This window comes from Rhea pennata, chromosome 6 (genome assembly GCF_028389875.1).
Source record: "Rhea pennata isolate bPtePen1 chromosome 6, bPtePen1.pri, whole genome shotgun sequence".
NCBI lineage: Eukaryota > Metazoa > Chordata > Aves > Rheiformes > Rheidae > Rhea > Rhea pennata.
Window position 1 is genome coordinate 22,501,438 of NC_084668.1, and position 21,485 is coordinate 22,522,922.

Below are 21,485 nucleotides of genomic sequence, written 5' to 3' on the forward strand. Positions count from 1 at the left end.
GGCTCTCCTCCTCTTCCTTGCGGTGAGCAGTCCCCAAACTGACTCTGTGCTTTTGCATATATTTGGTATTCTTACAAGCTTTTCCTGGACAGAGATTTTTTTCCTTCAAAGTCATAATATCTCCTGATGTTATCTCCAGTTTGCTTTTATGTATTGTCTCACTGTTTCTAAGCAGCATTCTTGTTAAACTAACATACAGCTCCTCTCCCTTACTATTTCAGCCTTCTTGTTCAGCAACTTCTTGTTGTACATTTAGACTGTGGTGTTGATACTGTATTTAGCTTCTTTGACATTCAGCTGTTTCTGCCCTTTCATCAAGGTTTTACTTAGAATAATGCTTGATACAAACCGTTATTTTTTTTTAATTTATAATTTCATTTATACACTGCAATACTTTCTAAAGTCTTTGTCCTAAATGTAGTGTATATCATTATGTGTGATTTGTACTAGAGTTTTATTACCAGCTGCTCACAAGTACCAGGATTTCAAACAAATTCACATCAGATAAAAGTCTAAAAATACTTAGTTATTTAGGTACTGAAATCCAGAAACACTACATGAAATTAAAGATGTAGGTATCTTCTGCTTCATTCAGTGTTTCCAGTGGCTACTTCATTCTGCTCTCTTTTTTTATGAATAAATCTTACAAATTCCAAGCTGTGTATTTTTTTCCCTAAGTATTTATATGAATGACATTTTAAATGTTACATTATGGTTACAGTTAATTGAAAAATAGGAGATGAGATTATGACTTTTTTCAGTTGTCACTGAATTTTTCTCCTCCTGCTTCCCCACCCCCACAGAAAAGCAGGTAAAATTTGTCATTTTGTAAATTTCTGACTAACTAAAATCGTGGGAGTTGTGGTTAAATAGTGTTTTGGGAGCATTTTTCTACTATATATTTTAATACATTCTAAGCTAAATTCCTATTTAAATTAGATATGTTCTCATTTCAAGAACTCTTTTCCATGTCTTGGCTATGCCTGGTGGTCACTGTAAGAGTGAGAATAAGATCCTGTGTAATTTCCAACTATTGCAAACGTTAGTCTTGCTCCCATGAAGTGCTATGTGCTCTTTCTCTTGCTAATTCAGTAAGAGTTGAAGGCATTCGTCTCTGGACTTCAGATCCTATTGTCAGTCTGTGTTTCAGACTCTGTAAAGTTGTACTTTGATTTATAACTGTGTTTGTTTAGCTTTCAGGGGATATATTGTTCGTAAAAACTGCACAAGATTGAAAAACAGGACAGGTTGTGTAGCAAATCCTCAACACATGAGCAGCTGCTTTACTTCTGATTTTGACTGTGAAGAGCGCTGGTGAGTTGAATTCTATGCTGTCCATTGTCTAAAAGAAGGCATTTTCCACACAATAAGAAATCTGAAAAGAGTACTCCGAAATGACTACTCATTTTGTCATGATTCAGCCAACTCTTTGGGAACCTAACCATTTTTTGAGGATGAGCCCTGTGACTAGGTTAGTCACTCCACCAGTTTAGTCGTCTGAATGTTCTCCCAGTTAGGAGAGTTGGATCTATTTGCTGAACGTTTTTTCCTGGGTTGCTGTCCTGTTCCTATGCACTTCTCAGAAGTACTCAGAATACTGCTGCCTGCTGACAGAATTGCAAGTGCTCAGTGTTTCAGAATTGACTGCAGTGCATTTTACTAAATTCTCAAGAACAGAAAGTAAAGCTCCGTACAGACCAGCAATGAAATAGAAAAAAGCTGTAAAAAGCAGATGGACTAGTCACTGACAGAAAACGTAGAAGTACTATAAACCTTGATAGTGGTGCACACCTCCTTGTAGACGAAGGATATTTTAACCTTCCTTACCAAGGGAGTCACTCCAGCCAAATGTCCCCCTGACATTTCCTTTGGTGGGAGAAGCAAGAGGAAACTGCTACATCTTTTGCTGTTGTCCAAGTCTGTTTTTCCAGCAGTGTTCCCGCAGAGGTGGTTGATTTTCATTAACAGGTGACTGCGAGTCATGAGACCATCCTGCTGCAGGATGGTCAGAACAGACTTCTTAATACCTTTTGTAGTTCTTATTTCTATGATTTTAAATGCTTTTTATATAGCATATAAATGCAGGTCCTGTTACATCTCTGAGTTCTCTGAGAAAATGAATGACTGACTTGACTGTAACTAGATGCAATTATTCCATTGAGAAAGATTTTTTGGAATAACCTTTAACTTCTCAAAAAAAATGGTATTTTTGCTTTCTCTGATTAACATTCAGATATGTTAACTTCTGTGCTGACTTTGGTTGGTTTGGATTCAATAGAGTCTGCTAAATCCTCTGGTGCATTATTACGGGATTTTGTTCAGGTGCAGCCACCTGCATCCTTCCAAGCTAATAGTGCTCCAGAATCTCTCCTGTGCAGCAATCTGGTTTCAGCAAGAAAGTGATTCAGACCAGTGAATAAGGACATAAAAAAGGAACAAAAATAATAGAGGCTTTTTGTATTAATGCTCAGAGAAAAGAGTGAGCACACTTCCGTTCACCATCATGGCTCTATCTTCAGGTTGCCTCACTGCTCATTGGGACAATGAGTTTTCTAAATTATGATTCCCTCCATGTTCATGCAGCTCCCCTTGTTTTTTAAATACTCAAGGGGATATATACTGTGATCATTTTAGAACTCTTGATAATGGCTTGGTAATCTCTTCTGTAGTCTGCACTGGCTCTTGAAAGCAAGAGCTAATAATTTATTATCAGTCCATTTGGCATCCCAAATATTTACATTATTTACAATGTAAACAGGCATTTTATCTTCTTTTTATTGTTCTAGAGCTTTCACTCAGGCTTGTTCGGAGGCACACTGTCTCTTTAAACTTTTCTTTCATCCAGTTTTTGTGTGTAGCCAGGAATGGTTTCCTTCCCTTTTGCACTAGGCTGCTTTTGGAATCCCTCATTGCTTTCCAAATAGATGTATTTTTCTGAATTAAGAACAGTTTGCATAATTGTACATCCTGTGAGACTCATGAACATTTTATGGATCAGTAGTTGTTGAGGCAAATTTGGTCTCTATGGAGCACAAAGGTACAGATTTTTAAAGATATTCAGGCACCAAACTTCCTTTCCAATGTCTAAATGTCTTTAAATATCTGGTCTGAAGGTGCTCATGTAAAGTACCTTGCCTATTGAACTCTTGCACACAGTCCTGATTGCTATACACGTTAAGATAGATAATAAAATTCATAGCCTCTTTTGTCTGGAGTTGCTAAACTGTTATTATTGCTGGCCATTCTCAAGTTTAACCCCAAAATATGTAGGAGGCTATTTGCCTAATAATGTACATTTCTCAGCAGTGGCCTCAGGTTCCAGTGATGTCAGTGAGACTTGAAAATGTTCAGCATTTCACAGGTGATGTTCCAAATCTTAGCACTAAATGTGATAACTTACTTCCCATAAAGCAAGCCTCCCTTCTACATGTAGCATTACTGGGCTGTTGTGTCTTAAGTGTGTGGCTGTTCAGTGATACAGGAAACATGTTGGAAATGGAAGACTGATGAATAATAGTGCAGATGTTTAACACAGAGGCTTGTAATATGTCCCTAGAGAAGGCAGCCTCACTGTGATTTCACGTAGCATTGAATTAAAGTGTAGAATAATAAAACACTTTTCTGTTCTATTTTCTTCTGTTCTGTTCTTTCTGGCCGTTTTGGAAAATGAAAAGTGATCTGAGAAGTACTCAGGGTCAGAAAGCAAAATCATACAGAGATCTGCTTCGTTGTATACACAGGAAGATAACTATGCATATAAACGTATGACAATCTGCTGCTTTTTCTAAAATGTGTAAGGAAAAATTCCAGTATTATAATATATATAAAGCACTCAGTTTTACTATCTAATGAGTTTCAAATTATTCAGAAAAAATAGGCATGGGGATAGGCACTTTAAAAAAATTAAATTCCCTCAAGGAAATTGAATCTCTACACTTAGTCCACACTCTTCAGTTAGTGAATGAAGAATGTAAGCAAACTCAAGCTAATAAATTACATAAAATGCTAATTAAATGCACACATTTGTTATTATTATTGCATGTTAAATATTTCCTGCATTTGTATGCCTAATTTGAAAACAAGTATTAGCTGTACTCAAATGCAGAAGTCTTTCTGATATGAAGTTCAATAGCTTCATATAAGATACAAATATCTAATTACATATTAAGAATTAGAAAATATCTATAATAGGAATAGAAATAGATATAGAAAAATAATGTAAACATTAGCAGGAAAATGGCTTTATCTCATCGAAACAATGTTTTTCCATTCAGTTCCATAGAACTGTGGAGTTGCCCATGACTCTTTCTTTCCAAAAGGGTTGTGGGAATAAATGTATGCCTGGGAGACTGACACTATGACCATACTCCTGCCAGAAACTAATATGTGCATGTGACTTTTGTCAAACCTTTCCCAGACATCATCAATCACTTCAGGGAATCCGCAGGCCTGAGTGGGACAAAGTGACAAATCCCAAAGTGACCAGCTCACTGACTGCTAAAATCATGGTGGATGGGCTAGCCCTATGCACACTCTCAGTGGCTATAACTATGCAGTGGCTTGTTGAAATATGATGTCTCTGTGCCAGAGCATTGGCTTTGGCATTACAAGTCAGCCACTTTATGGCATCCTAGCACCAGCAGCTGCATCTGTGTAGGAAATCAGTATAAAAAGTGTTGTAGAGGAGTTCTCCTTGTGTCAGCTTTGCTTGGAGCAGCATTGTTGCTGTGCCTGAAAAAAAAAATCAGAGAGGGAAGAGGATTGTGTTGGGATGATCAGTAATTGTTGCAGCATCTGAGGACAGTGAAGAGTATGGATCTGGGAAGACCTGTAGGGTCTGCCAGTGTGAGATCTTCCCTAGTTATATGGCCAATGCTATTGAGAATTTACCACCCTGATTACCGCCTTCTGATAGTTACCCAGTCTCATGTGAATAAACTGGTAATACACGGTGCTGCAATGGAGGTGTGAGCCTCTGCTTAGGAGGTGTAAGTCCTTAAAGCTCCCGCTGACACCCGAACTTAAGAAAGGAGAAGACACAAAAGGGGGGATGAGGGCTCCTGACAGAATCAAGATCTTAATTCCAGAGGCTATTTATGTTAGCTTCAGGTGTGTAGAAGGCAAGCTACTGAATATTACCTTCATGTTTTGAACATTTGGACAATGTTCCAGCCCTGTTAAAGCGCTGGCAAAACCATACTGAATTTTAGATTCTTTATGGTGAGTAAGGATTAATTCAAGCTGTGGATTTAGATGCACATCCAAAACACTCCAAAATCTGATCACTTACATTTAGATTATGATTCAGTACCACTGTAGGCTATTATCAGCATTCTGATCCAACGGCAGATTTTGATTTTGCTATCTCCCTTAGCTATATTTGAGGATTATTCATATTTTTAGCTCAGATTAGATCTGTTTTTTGCAATAAGGGCAAAGGAAATGAGTCATGTCAAAAAATGCTTGAGTACTTTTTGAGAAAAATGGCAAGTTATCCAAGTAATCCCACTAAATAAATATTTATGTAACTAAATATATATATGAGAGAAATTGCAGACTTACAGACAACACAGTACATACACAAATGCATTGTTGAGTGAAGTCCTAGACATACTCTATACTTTCCTATAGGAGAAGTGTTCAAGTACAAAATGAGAATTCTTTTTAAAAAATGAATCCCCATATTTTCTTAAAGGAAAACACTTTTTAAAATGGAAATCACAACTCAGGCAAGATATTTTGTATCTCCTTCTTAGAGACAAACAATAAAGGGAAAAAAAAATCACCAAACCTAACTAGCAAATCTAAACTGTAGTCACAAAATTGAGTCATTTCAGAAAAATCGGAAGTTTGACTTGTCATGAATGCTTTGTTTTATTCTCACACCCAGAGATAGTGTATTGACAGTGGTCATACCATCATTATTGTTCTAGATTGAAACAACTGAAGTCAACTCCTTCGAATTGGGTAATACATTCAGACAAACTTAATTAACATAGAACCGCATTGCAGTATAAGGCTTGAAATGTTTTATCAGCCTCTGTGGATAGGATAGAACAAATGTATTATCTACAACTATCAAATTTTAATAGATAATAGTTTAAAATGTTTCAAGTCCTTGAGTAGTGTTATTTTAATTTGAAGTATTTTTAAAAGGTACATTTTAAAGGTGCATTTTAAAAGGTATAGTACACATGTAGCCAGACACTCTTTTAAAGTCCAGCATTTTGTTCCATTGTTACATGAGGCATTTCTATTTAATGTAGCTGACTGAAACATAGGAAATGGGTAGGAAACTTAGGGTAACATATGCTGTATTTTTTGTTAATTAGTAGAGCAATTTTTGTCCTTTGTGTTTCCACTTCCCACTGTGAATGAAAGGGCTAAAATGCATTTCTTGGAATAACAGGAATATAACTGAAAAAGCTACTTAATGCCTTAAAAAGCGATTTGCCATCTATGGAAAAGCTAGGATGTATATTATAAACGTATATTATAAATGTATAACTGAAACTTAGATTTAAGATGTTTTCATCAACAGGTAGAAATGCAAGTGCCATTAACAGCAGTTTCAGAAAGGTTGTGAGAGGCTGGAAGTTACAGTGAGATGGGTGAGGCATGTTCTGACAAACAGAAAATCTTGGGTTTAATTCCAGTCTTAGGACCGTGGGCATACCAGATAATCTTTGGACCTCCTTTTTTCATCTGTCAAGTGAAGTTCATAGCATCTTTTTTGGCTTTGCAAAACTAGAGAGGCTGGAGCAAATTCTGTTTATGTGAACTTTATTATTGAAGGGAGCCATTGACTTCAAAAGGCTGCCAGCAAGGATAAGGGCCTGCGGAAGGTTTTTATGGTACTTTGTTTAGCTTTAGTGAGGGCAGGAGCCGGTCTGTGATGTTTGTATGGTGACATGACATGTGAGGGTAAAATAGCAAAAGGGGTAGAGGCAGACAAGGAATACAAGAGCTTGTTCTTCCTTGCTCTGTGCTTAACTCCACATGTCTTTGGGAGAACACAAAGCCATGTGTTTCACCTCTTCTTCCTCTGTCGTATTTTCTAAGTGCCCAGATTTGAATTTTTCTGTGAAAACAGCTTTTCACAGCCTCTAGAGGAAAAAATGTTTCATGTAAAATCTTGTCAAATTAATTTTAATAAATGACTTCAATTTCTAGAATTCTCATGAACTTATTTTGCACATGTGCACTTATCCACAAATTTTTAATGATGAATTCATTGCTCGTAGCCAGTTACTGTGTTTAATAACATGCACTTCCTTATAAGAGGAAATGGAACTGGTCTGTGTTTTCTCTGAATGGATCGTATGTGCATATTGAGAAATTGGGGGAGGGGAAAAGGAGAAATCAACAAAAAATGTGTATGGCAGTAAACCTTTTGTAAGAATGAAGAAATTACAACGTTTAAACTACATTTTATATTTCTTTGTTTTTAGGCAGCAAGCCAGTAGCCAGTCTTCTCCTGTGGTGCCTGATTTTCTTGACAAGCAAACAAAAAAGGTACTACTAAGTTTAGATTCTAAAATAACATTACATTATAACTTCAAATTCCTGAGTCCACAGTTTTGCAATGTGTTCGTGGCTGCTTGGCGTAGCCATCTGAACATGAAACCGTTAGTGATGTTTTGAAGTCTTTGAGACAAAAGCCTGCTTGCTAAGAACTTTAGTTCTGTAGAAAGACAGGGAGGTACAGTGAATAAGAGAATCAAAAGGCTGGAAATTTGCTGCTGAGAATAAATGCTAGCTGCTCCCTGAGGTGATTTGTCTGTGCACTTCACTTTCTACAGATGTTAGAGCCTCTTTTTTAGTAAGGACCTGAGGTTCTTTGGTAGCACTTTGATATCCTGCTCGAATTCAATATGTGAAATGGAGGAGTCGCTCTGTGACTTGGAGCACAGCATAGTCTTTGAAGTCTGATCCAATTTTTGCTGCTTACCATTTGATGTTGAAAGGATGAAATGGAGAAAATGTACAGTTTTTGCCAGTAACTCTGCTGAGCATATGTAAGATTAAAAAAACAAAATCCCTTGGATGATGTACTTAGAAATGTTAAGCAGATTAATACCTTCCTATAGCTTTTTTCTAAAGATACAAATTAACTATGAGAGGAAATCAGCATATAGTGCATGCTATGATTAACTGCATGAGGAAAGGGGATAAATAAGTTAAATGGAAAAGTAAATAAATGTTTGTGACACAGGCAGTAAGTCAGTGTTGCTGATCTTGTGTAACTTTAATCTAGCATTAGACATTTCACAAAGAGTTGTAGAAAATGTACAGTTGCTCTCTGTGAGATCACAACTAAATGTTATTGTGGCAGAGTGTAATCAATACACCACTTATGTTCCTAAACCAATATTCTTTATTCCAAAAGGATTTGAGTGAGACTCCTGCTTCTTCATTTATTCAAAAACATTCGTTTGGAATGAATGATCCACAGTCAATTAGCCAGTGCCAGTCAGTTCCAGACCATCAGTTGTCAAGTCCCTTGAGATCCCATAAAAAAGAAGGTAAGAAATGTATTAAAGAAACAGAGATCTTTCGTTTACTATTTATAAGGTACTTGTTATCAGCATGTAATTTGCTTTATATACTAATGATCTCTTTTAACAATCCCTTGGAAGGCAGGAAACATAAAGGAACTAACTTTATTCCACTTATTTTCATCTCTGAGTACCTAACTACAGAGGCAGAACTATAGAGATTTTTAAAATAAATTTTCTACTAAAAACATGGTTAATAATCTTGAAATATCTTTTTAATGAAATCAAGTTGGCTTTCAAGAGCTTTAGCTTTCCTTCACCTTCTAGCCTCAAAAGTGAAATTCAGTCAGGAGGCCCTCACAGTTGGCAGAATGAAAGACAACTTGTTTGTTTACACTCACAAAGGTTCAGGCTGCAAAACAAGAAAGTCTGCAATAATACTAAAATCTATGCAATGTGTTCTTTATTCTGTTTGCTGATAGGTTATTTTTGCCGTAGTCAAATATCAGCCTAAAAACTTGAAGTAAAGCATTATGTAGTTTGTTTGCTTCTTTTGCGTTTTATCTGATTTATCTTTCAATGTTCCAGGAAATCATTACCTATCAAAATATTTTTCTCCTTTATTGTAATTATTCTGTGTTTGAAAATCCCTAAATATAAACTTCCATTCTGGGTTATAAAATACCTTCCACAGTTTAAGATGAAGTAGGTTGATAATACGATACCTATAATTAGAGCCAAAATATAAAAGATAATACATTAATTTCCAGGTTATTCCAGAAAATGAAATGTTTATGATTTTGTGTCATACCTTAACATTTCTATTTATATATTTAATGGGACTTTGGTCTTGTAAGACTACAAATCTTTATCTCAATACTTGAGCCTTAATCCTGCGATTTCCAAGTTTAAACTTAAAAGAGAGTCCCTTTAAACAATTTACAATGTAACATTAAGAAGACAGGTATATTTAGGAGCAGATCCTTCTGTTATGGGAAATACCGCAAATTCAATGTTTTCGAATTTTTATACAGGCATAGTATGTTTTCTGTTCTAAAGACAGAACTGTATATAAACACAACAGGTTGAGAAATCAATTTTATTGTCTTCATGCAGGTCAGTCCTTATGGGTTTTGAATCCATGGTGTGGGACTGTAGAGAATGTGTAATTACTCTTTTAAATTAATACTTACTAAATAATAAACCTGCGAAAAGAAAATACCTTCCTTGCAACAAACCCTCTTGAGGAAAGCAATCAGGATCCAAATCTGTCATCCTTACTCTCACTGGGTATTGTATGTTACCCTGTAACTAGTTTCGTTGAAATCAGTGAAACCACATCCGAAGTAAACTCCTTAGAGAGGGTAAATTGGTAGAACTCCACATTTAGCAAGCCTGTGATTCAGAATCATTACCCAGTAATTCAGGGAGACTTCAAAAATGTGATGTGATAGAAGAATACCAATAAAAGAAGAGATAAATGCAACAGTAGTCTGGGCTATTTAGGAAATATACAGGTATAAAAAAAGTAAGTGTGCAGACATAAAAAAGTAAGAAATTTCTCAATAAAGCATGATGATGCTCTGTTAAGGAAGTAAACTTGCTGAAGAATAACTTCCTTGGGTGCTTTTAAAAGCACAGCTTGCACTGTGAAATTCAAATTCTTTCACACCCTGCTGAGTCTCTATTCACTGTTACTGTACAAGGTGTATTTTTAAGCACGGAATATAGTTAGACCTATTATGAAAACTGAGTGAAATAGCAAGCATTGAACTTTACCTTTGGAAGAAGAACACTGTAAAATACATGTTTTTAATAATGTAGGACTATTCTATGTAAGCTGATATTCAGGAAAATCTTTCCACTGGGTGGTCCAAAGAATACAGGGACTGGTTTTTTTTGTTTGTTTGTTTGTTTGTTTTTTCATAATGAAGCATTACTCTAAAATGTTATGCACTGATTTTGGATCCTCCATAAGCTACGTTGCAGATACACCCTGTCCATCAGTCTAGGTAGTGCTGGGGAATTAGAATGCAGAGACCAGCAGGGAGAGGAGTGTAATAGGGTTCTGCACTGATCTGTGATCCAGTTTTGAAGGAGTGTTGATGTTTGCTGAAGGAGGCACTCCTAATGTCCCAAAGTGGAGGATAAGTTGCTTATTTGCCTTGAAGTCCCAGTAGGGTGGGGGCTTATAGCTCTAATGTGGTTGAGAGGAGCTAAACACAAAAGGGAGAAAATTGTTGATACGAGTTTGAATGTTTTTGTGAAAATATATTGATGTATTTATAATGCAGACTAGTCAGTTATATCTTATTATCCAGCAACTTAATTTTTCAAGGTGCTGGCTCACACTATTAGAATGGCAAAGGAAAAATAGAGCAGGAAATTTTGCACACAGATCCAGCAAAGACTGTTCTCAGTGAAGAAATGAAAGACTCTTGTTCACTTCAACAGGCTTTAGACTGAGTCATAAAAAGACTGAGAAGTATGACCAAACTGTGTGTACTGCACTTAAGTTTGTGCGTGTGATATGGGTGGCATAAAGTTTAAGGAACTGGCTCTACACTGCCCAGGATTTCCCCTTGGCACTGCCAAAGTGGAAGGGAAGGGCTAGTAGCAAAGCCAAGGATCCCTTCCCATGCTTTCTGTGTGACACAGTCTGCCTGATATTCTTTCTTTTTAGGATGGAGAAGAAAGTCCAGTCAGTGTTAACCGTTAAGCAAGAAATTAATCATTTCAGTTGCCAAGTAACACTGAAAGAAACAAAATAATGTAAACATAATCTCCAGAGGCCAAGTTGTGGTATTGGCTTAGAAGAAACAGCTAGTGAGAATGTTTAAAATGATTAAGTGCCTCATAGAAATTGTCTAATGTAACTTTGGCTCAAAGTATATATTACTGAGATTTACCTAGACAAAAAGGAAATAAGTTTAAAAAAGGAAAGCTAGTATTATTTGTGCACTGGCCAGAGAGTAAGATAACTCTTAATGCTAACACAGATATTTCAAACAAGCCAGAACATAAGAGAAGAGTCTCTGGACACAGAGACTCCTACTCATGTAGGAGAACAGGATATGTCCTCTGATTATGTTTAATTTATGCTTTGCACCTCACATGATACTGAAACTTCGTGACAGATGCAGAAATTTGCCAGGGTTCTGAGATACTGTGAATTATGAGATCTGTAATGTCTTAAGCCACATTTTGAGACTGAGGTAGTAAATCTTGCACTATAGTTGCAAAAGTTAAAATTTGTAATATGACCTTTGATTTCAGATTCCTTAATCTTTCATACTCTCAAAATTAATGGAAATTAGGGCTTACTGTGCTTCAAGTTGGACTCCTTATAGTAAGTGGCCTATTTTGAATATTTTCCTTGGTGGTATTTATTTTTATTTTCATTTTCATGCCGGTCTTTTTTTCCCCTCTTCCCTTTTGGTAAACTGAACATAATATGTGATTTGGTTGAAGACAGCTGAGTTGGATTTGGAAAACATATGAAGGTAATCACTGTTTGTTACACTGATGGAAGGCAAGTATATAATGAAATCTATTAAGTTTCTGCTTGATGGGGAAGAAGGCAGCTGCTGTCCAGCTCAAGCAGTACTGCAGACAGTATGGTAGAGGACATTGTGGGCATGGAAACATTGTTCCTGAAACGTTGCACCCAAAAACTTACTTAGTAGCTGTCATCATAAAAGTGATGTTTATAGGTTCATCATCCTAGACAGGAAATTTAAAATAGTATGTTCATTAGCTGTTAGGGCTTAACTCCAGTTTTAAAGATGGTGATAAAACTTTATTCTTTCGTAGCCACAATCTTGTTGAAACCATCCATGAAGCATTTTCAGAAAATGCCCCCTACTTCATCTTGTTTGCCTGAACAGTTTTTCTGTGTATCGTACCTATAAAGAAGATTAAGAGGCAAATAAGTCTGGGGAGGTGGCAGGGGTCTTTGAAATAGATAAAGTTCTTTTTTCCTTTGAAAGTCCTTTACTGCTTTACTTAATTTAAAATGAGTTGTCTAAATTGAGAATGTCTAATTTTCTCTTTGTATACCAACACAAGCCTTGATTTATTCTGATAGCTAACAGACCCACTGGAGAGAAAATACAGTCCTTACTTATTGGGCATGATCATATTCTCAAAAGCAGATAGAATTGTGTTAGTTGATTCTGCAAATTCCTTTTTGAAAGCAGACAAATTCTCCTAAGCAGAGTCCAAAAGATGAGGGCACAAAAAGTCCTCTCTCCCTTGAGTTGTTTGAAATGAAGGAAACCTCCTGCAACATTTTATAAGACAGTTTTTAGGTTTTTTGCACCAAAACAGGTTTTGGTGATTTAGAATACTGGATGTAATCAAATTTAATTTTGTTTTACCACTTTTTATTCAGTTTAGTATTCAAATAACTAAAAAAGCTTGAGAAGTAAACCATCTCAAGGTTCTTGAACCATGTATTTAACTGTATTCTGTGAGAACAGCAGGGCAAGTGAAAAGTAAAATTAAGAGTAATGGAAAGATAAATATATAATTTTGGTCAAAACCAACCAAACAGAACTTCTGTAGTGCTTCTGCTCATAGGTAAAGCCCCCATCTTAAAGTTTTTGCAGATTGTTTAAAACTGTCAAGTTACTTAGCTTTAATTAACACGTTGTTAGCTGTTCTGGGTAGAAAACAACTGTCATTTCAATTGTGTTTGCCATTTCTGATTAACTAGTAGTGTCCATGCTGTGGTTAACCAAAGTAGCCCTTGTCTTGGCTATGCGCCATCACGTGCTCCCTCGTACTTGGTAACACACTTTAAAATCATAATCTTAATGTGAGCAGTTGCTATAGCTCATTGCATTTTTGCACTAATTTGCAAGAGGCACTGATGCAATGTTTTCAAGAGCTCTATTCTGCTAACACCGACAGTACATTTCATAGAATTTAGCTGCATGCTTAAGATAGGTAGGTAAATGCTTTCCTGAATCATTGTCTATGAAATCTTAAATGTGAAGAAACTGATTAAATCGGTGTTTAAGCATTTTGCAAAGACCTTGCTTAGCATTGCTTACCACATCGATTTCAGATATTGTCTTTCTGAGAAGAATATGGTATTGTTAAATTCTGGTATTAAATCTAAGCAGATTCCTAAAAAGGTGTAAATGAAAACATATTTCCATGGAAAACACCTTGAACATATTTATACTTAGCAAAATGACTTATGCAGCCAATTACTCTGTATTTGCATATTTTAAAAGTTGTATCTATTGGAAAATGTACATAATAGTGTTCATTAACTTATAAACACTGATTCAGGTATTCATTCTTCAGTCTTTAGAATCACAGCAAAACAGTGTTAGTACTCAAGTTATACTGATTATAGTTACATGCACATCTTTTATAGCTATGGTATTACAGTGCTCAGAAAGAATTACAAAATCTCTCTCAAGCCACAGAGAATATATTTGGGCAATTAATTTTTGCTTCAGAGTAAAATTTTATTAGAGTCGGTCATTATTACTGAAAATAGTCTTTTAGCTGCCTCAGTCTCAGCCCTAGAGTGCAGTCTTGAATTTGTCTTCCACTTGCAAGTCAAGGATACTTAAGCATAGGGAAGTGTCCTACTCTGTGATAGTTTAATATTGTAGGACAATTTAACTCTCATCTCTTTTATTTTCTGTTTGCACATTGTTTTAAAAAAGACAACAGCTAGGGCATTAGCAGCTTCGTAGCCATTAGTAATTTGGTAAGAGCATTCTTCTGTCCTTTGGTTCGCAGAAAGTCAGTATTTCCGCATAACTTTAATAGGTGTTATGGTAAAGAATAGGCAGTATTTCACACAAGACGTAGTATCAAGATCTGCATGTCTTGTAATCAAAGATACCACTTTACTTCCTGCAAATGAGAGATCAACCCCAGGCCTTCAGCTGTTTCTCTGTGTAACCCAGCTTCCTATATGCTTCCACTATAGCAAACCTTCTTATTAAAATGATAAAATTGCTATTATATAGTATGATGTGAAATGTTGCCTGGACTTTTGGCTAGATGTCATTGGCAGATGAAATGATAATGACACATGGAGGGCATTAATTTTAGAAAGCTATCATTTAGGATTTTAAGTGAAAGAATTTATAGTCTATTTAGAATTGTTTTTGGTTGTTTAATCAGGAGCTTCATTTCATCATTTTTAAATCCCTCAGTGAGACTAATTTTACACTGAAGGAGTGTAACTCCTGAAAAGCTTGACTGTAGTCAGTAGAATCACACTAGTGAGCAGAATTGGGTCTATTCATTATAATAAACTGACGTGAAAAATTTCTTGCATACCTGGAGTTTGGGGGGGGAGGGGAGAGGGTTCTGAGTGTGTCAGGTGTGGGTTGATCATCCTTTTGCAAATAAAATAATAGCAAGATCATGGGACACTCTGCACATTAGAGGCAATGCTGGAAGGGCCAAGGTGGCATTATATAGCATAATCTGATCCCACTGAGGATGCTGTAGTTATGTATCATATCAAAAGAGGCCTGTAAGATCTCCATAGTGTTCTCCTAGTAGAGTGTCCTATGTATCAGATTATGGTTAAGTAGTTACTACTATTAGCCTTGTTTCAGTTGAAGCCTCGGGCAGTGGAGTTGTTGATGTGGTACGCTGTGTAATGAATTTCCCTTGAAAGGATCCTGCCACAGTAGTGTTTTACTGCTTTTGATTGGGCATGAGTAGGAGAAAAAGCGGCTTTTTCTTTTTCCCTTAAAAGTTTAAGTATTGCAGGATTACTGACCTCTTCAGTCCTTGGGATAAATGCTGAGCTTTGGACATGGTAAACAGAAATCATGTTTCCAAATCGTTCACCTTAGAAATGGATGAGTAGAAACTGGAGGGAGGAAAAACATGGCAAGATGTTTTTTAGGATTTTTCTCTTGAGAAAATAAGCTGAAAATAGAACTATATCTTAAAACAATCATTATTGTTTCTATCGTTGTAAGAAATGATAAAGCCTTCCAGAGTTATGAGGCTGCATGATTATGCAGCTGGATTGTGTTGGTCCAAGCAAGCCATTGCTGTGCAGTGCATTGCATGTGGTGGGACCTGCAGGGGCCCCCGAGGGACCATCACCTGCCCATCCCAGGAAAATCCTGAGTTTCATCTCTCTGGATTCAGGCTGAGCAGAAGCCTGTCAGGTTCATTGGCCACTAGAGTGAGAAACACAGCGCCTCTGTGTTTCTCTGTGTCTACACCTTTAATGTGTAGTTCCAGTGTGGATGCAGAATATCTGTCTGCAAAATGGAAATGAAGTTAGTTGAACTTCTCTTAGCCTTACGTAAAGTTTTCACTGTGACTTGCTTGACAGTGTTTGTATTCTGAATTGGTTCAGTTATACATGCTCTTTATTAAATCTGTTGCTACTGTGTGATGGCATGATTTGCAGACTGCATTTTGCCAAAGGTAACAATCAACAAATTTGAAAAAGAGGTCAGGCTGTTCTTAAGTTTTTCTTTACCTCTTAGCTTCTTAATTGTCCCCCCCTCCAACAGACAAAGACACAAACAGTGACAAGTGATAAATACAAGCTTTGATTTGTTAAACGCATTAGCTCCATGTGTAGCCCTAGGCAGTGAATTTCATTATAGGCTGGTTTACTTGTGGATTGGTTATTGTGATTACTTCTGATGAAAAAAAAAATTTTAACCTGCTATCGCAACTGATCAAAGGTGTGAGATAAAATAGGATGCAAGTAACCTACACACACAAACTGCAAAAAGTTCTCCAGAGACAGCTGCTTTCATTGCTCATTCTGTAATACGATGGGGTTCACCTCATACTGGCTGCATTGGATTAAAAATAGAATGCCTATATTTCTCATTGAAATATCGCAAATTAATAGTAAGAAATGTGAGAAATAAATTTAATGAAAACAAAATATGTTACAATGCTATACCATAAAAATAAATCTTAGCAGGGGTTCAGTTTCTCCTCCTTACACATAGTATCATTGTATTTCTGACCCATGCTGCAGTTTACTTGCTTTTTCTGTCTTCAATACAGTTTTGTCTAAGTGCTTTTTTTTTGCCATTTCTTTGTTGGTAGTTAAGCTTTTTCTTATCCAGTACTTCACTGTTTTGTTATTATTGCTCAAAGTTTCTCTAAGTAGTCTCCAGCAGCTTTATTTGTATTATTTAGCCACAGCTACCAGTGCTCTGAACAGCAGTGTGTCTCAGATGACTGTTCGAGGCGGGCAGATAGTGTGGTTCCCATTTTTTTGTGCTTCTGTTTCTAAATGATTTTCTAAAGCTTTCTATTGCTGTAAGAAGTATGAAGATTATATTGTGACTTTTCTCTGTTTAGTTACTTTATCTCTGAGATTATTTAATCATAATTGACATTATTTTCATATTATTTTACCCAGTCTGCAATTGGTAGTTGTGAATGATCCATGGCAGTATTGTATTTTATGATTATTTTCATCAAGTCTACTAAATACAGAAATTTAATTTCCTGACTTTCCTGAATTTCCTGACTTTTTCCTTCCTGAAATTTAATTTACTTAAGCATACTTTTTGTTAATTATTAGCACAAAATACTTAGGTGGTTGATTGGTGCAAAATATAACAATATCTTATCCAAGTAAGATTTGAGTAATTACAGTAAGTACAGAGCTTTGAGAATGCACACCAAGTTCTCTCTTAAAAGAATAACTGTAAGAATATTTTCACAAATTACATTTTGTTTTGCAGAGAGACATTTCAGACTTTCTAAACTCTTTAGGCACCATCAGAAAGCTATTGTCTTGATTTCAAATTACTTTATAAGAAAAGAAAGTTTAAGACAGTTAGAACTAAAATTTCATCTGCTACCAGTAAGTTACCAAATCATTTGTGATTCTTCACTGATGTTTGAAAATATGAATTCACTAGACCTGAACCCTTTGCAACTAAATTGTAAAAGACAGATATCAGATCTTTCTTTCTAGAAGATGCTGTGTGTTTTCCTGAATTATTTACATTTTACAATTCTCTGTGGACACTATTAAGAAAAAAACATAGTGGTAAAATAGTGACATTAATGTAATGATGACAGAATGGATCATTAAATATAGGAGCTTAGAAAGTACTTAAATTTGTTTTTGAATAATTTTTAGGTTTCAAAATCTTAATTTTTTTGCATGTTTTTAGGTTTTTTTTTCCTGCATTCTTGTCTGAGTAATTATTCCAGTGAACTGTGGTTAACTACTAAAAATCATATATACCAACCATAGTATATAGTTTACATGGTCAGTCAATACAAATGAATAAAATATTGCTTCTGACATATAAAGGATAAATACTCAGGACAAAATAATTGCAACCAGACGTGAATATCTTAAAATAATAAGGATATCTTAAAATAAAAAGAAATAATAAGTTAGTACTTGATAAATAGATATTCAATTCAATAAATCATGAACTGGCTGTGAATACTTAATTGAGGGGAGAGAAATTACCTTAAATCAGTTATTCATTCTAAGTCAGTCACTCGGCTGTGCCAATGGCAATGACTCTGTTCTGTTACTGTCCATCATTACTTACCTTTGTCTCTCTGGTCACTAAAAGTGTTTCACATTTCAGTTCTCTCAGTTAAACCCAGTAGATTTTAATAGTTAAGCTGAATTTAACAAGAGCAAATACTACTACCTTGTAGAGCTCTCTTCTGGCCCCAGGCAAGGGTAATCTTTCTCAAGAATCTTCCGTGCATATGGGCAGAATTGTTTGGTGCCAGCTGTGCTCAGGTATTGGCATTGGCAGTACACCAGAATAATAAGGGCACTCTCCCATCTTCCCTACTTATAACACCTTCCCCCCATGGGGAGGTAAGAGTATCAAAATCACAGGCAGTATTGCTATTGCTGCCAGTATGGGAAGGAGAAGCTGCTTTCCTACATGTGCTCAGTCAGACAATAAGCATATCTTAGTCATAACACAAGGTATATGAGAGAAAATTTGTATGAATTCTAATATTTCTTTCCCTGAAAACATTTTTGTACTGAAAATAGCTCCTCCAAGTCCAATTCTTTAATATTCATCCTGCCTCGTATCATCAGAGTATTTTCTGTAGAAGCACAAGCAAAAGCAGCGAACAGTGTGAAAGAGAAGGCAAGAAACAACCATGTAATGGTTGAGTAGTACCTCTTACTCGCCCTCTTAATCTGGCCTAGCAGCTGGGCTACATGTAAAGGGAAGAGTGCAGAGACAGCTAAATAGCTGAACAGCACCAAGAATAGCAGTGGAAGACTCAGACATATTATACACGTCCTTCCCCATCTGGTTCCCTTACATTTTGTAAGGAAGCATACAGAATGCCTCTGCTTTGTTAGTGTTTAGGTTGGAGAGCTATACCAATGCTATACATTCAGTTGCAGCTAGCTGTTGTCTCTACAGGCTAGGAAGTATGTCCCTTTAAGTGTTGTGTTATCCGTGTCAGGGGCACTTCAGTTCTTTGGGTGGGTCTTTGTGGATGCAGTGCTATTCTGGGGACTCCCTCTCACCAGTCTACTTATGCTCCCCTCATGCACATGCCCAGAAGTCACATTTAGAATGAAGAAAGAAATACTGCATTTTTCCAGCCTCTTTTTCTAGTACTGGAGTTTGCAAACACCAAAAATGCCCTCCAGTGAAGTAGTGCAGTTGCTTTTTTTACATTCTTTTAATGCTGTTCTTTACTGCATATTCTTAGTTATGATAAAGAGCATGACTATCGAATGAATAGCAGTAAGCTGTTGGGATTTGAAAGGCTTATTTGCCAAAAAGAAAAGTTTGCTGCAGGTCTACAAAAAAAAACCTCTGAACTAATTTGAATGCCAGCATCTATGGATGTAGTTTTAAAAAATCAAAATAACCAGCTTAAACCCTAGATTGAAATAGGTAAAAGGGATATTTGTGTAACAAAAACTTTTGAGCTGTCATTCGTTTTCAGGGATAGGTGAACATAATATAGCAAGTTCACTCCACATCTAATCTCCCTTGATGTCCCAAAAGTACATAGATACAAAATTCCAGTTTGGGCTCATGCCTCATATTTTGCTCAGCAGGCTTAGAGACACATGATATCAGTTCTTTTCATCTGTTGTTGTCCGTGTATTTCCAATTAATTTTTAGTTCATAAAGTGTTACATTGGTAGTAATACTGTTCTTGAGGCAACCTCCTTATGAAGTTTTGCCTCTTACAGTGGTATTCAGAGCTTCTGGTATGTAGGGTCTATAGTATGTATCAGTTTTCTGTCTACAGTATTAAGGCTCATGCTTTGTGCCTTTTGATCATTGATTTAGGGCCCAAGCAGAATGAATTCCTCACCCTTATATCTAAAGAAACTAACTTCTTTAGAAAAATGAAATCTTACATGAGTAGACAGTGTATTTTTCCATTTGCAAACAGTAGTCTATTTTGAAACATTCATGAGTAAGAGTTCACCATAGCAGCCACTGGCAGATATGTCTCAGGGCATTGCAAATGAAGTAGGATTTTCATTATCATATTTCATCCTCGTAAGGAACTTGTGGCCTTAAAATTTTAATCTAAAGAATATGTACATGGTTGTACAGCACAATGCAAGATAATTATGCCTCATGATGAAGAAAATCAGTCTTAGTTCACAAAACTCCTTCTCCTCTTCCCACACACTAAATAAACATGCAAAATCAGAAGAGCAATAAGTATCAGCAACTTTGCAGCTTAAATTCTGCAACTTGCTTGTAAAATTGTAGTGGTTTGTGGTGTGACTTGCAAGGATGGCAAGTCACAAGATGATGACTCCTTCAGCTTGATTCCTACTGCTTGTTTTCAAAGAAAGTCTTATGCAAGACTTAGGTACCTTGGAAAGAGCACATAGAGAAGACATAAGCTTCTATTGGAGAAGTGTATCAGTAGGACAGAAAACAATGTGCATGAAAGGTAAAACCATACAGAAGTTCACCTGTAGGGGAAAAGGGAGAGACAGATGGCCTTGAGACAAAAACAAGCCAGAAATACGTTAGGATCATCAGAGTGGAGGAAAAACATACCATCAAAGGACAAAAAAAAAATCCCTGTAGAGAAGCAGGAAAGAGAAGGAGGAAAGAAGAACATGAAGTGAAAAGTAATGGGGGGGAAAAAAAAGAAAAAGAGAAGAGAGAATTTAGTCACTAGTTTCAATAATGGCAGAACACTTGGTACCTTAGCAGTGAAGTATGTTACTACTTTAGCATAACTTTTGTCATGTGCAGTTGCTGGAATTTTCAGAGAAAGGTTTCATTCTAGCTTTAGAGCATTTGAAAGGAGTTTATCACTCCATTGCTATAGGAGAGATAAGCTTCATGTTCTGTTTTGAAAGAGAAAAGCTTGTTGAAGGGTAATACTTATTAAGTTATTTCCTTTGCAGTAGTGCCAATATCAATGCATCATTATTTTGCGGCATTTTACATCATTATGTGCAACAGTTATTCATTGTGCTTAGGAAGTGCCTGTCTCTGAAAGGCTGGAGCATTAATTGATCCAAAATCTTTGAAGAGAAAGAACAGACTAGATGAAGTAAGACTTGAGTTTCCCTTGTGGAAGGCAACCTTTCCTTCAGTCGCTCTTTTTTATTTCTTATTTATTAATTTTGGAGGCAATCCAAACAAATAAACAAACAAACAAAAAAGGAAAATATGTCCATACATAATGTCATATCAAGAGAAGAGATAAAATACTGGACTCGAAACAGTGCAGTCAGTTAAGCAGTTCACTCAGCTTTTTAACAGCATTCTGAAAGTTACCTGATGCATGAGAAGTTAAGATTACCCCCACTGGACCTCTAGCATGTACATTCTTTTATACTATCAATATCTGCAGTCTCATTCAGTACAGCCATACAAGTATAATGCCTTCTACCTTTTAGAAATTATAGTTCTTCAAAATTTTGATGATCTCAGCAAGATCTAAATAAATCACTCTAAAACTGCTAATGCATGCTGTGTCAAATTCTGCCATAATTTTCCTCATAGATTATTTAAA

At 36.1% G+C, this 21,485-nt stretch overlaps 1 protein-coding gene across 3 annotated transcripts in view; it reads left to right on the plus strand.

The window, feature by feature from the left end:
• The window catches only part of MYO3B (myosin IIIB), a 227,663-nt gene that overhangs the window by 169,496 nt on the left and 36,682 nt on the right, over nt 1–21,485 (plus strand). For all 3 annotated transcript variants that reach the window (XM_062579044.1, XM_062579042.1, XM_062579043.1), the window contains 3 exons: nt 1,194–1,314; nt 7,452–7,515; nt 8,390–8,525. In XM_062579044.1, the coding sequence (XP_062435028.1) occupies nt 1,194–1,314; nt 7,452–7,515; nt 8,390–8,525 (321 nt within the window). The remainder of the gene's footprint in view (nt 1–1,193; nt 1,315–7,451; nt 7,516–8,389; nt 8,526–21,485) is intronic.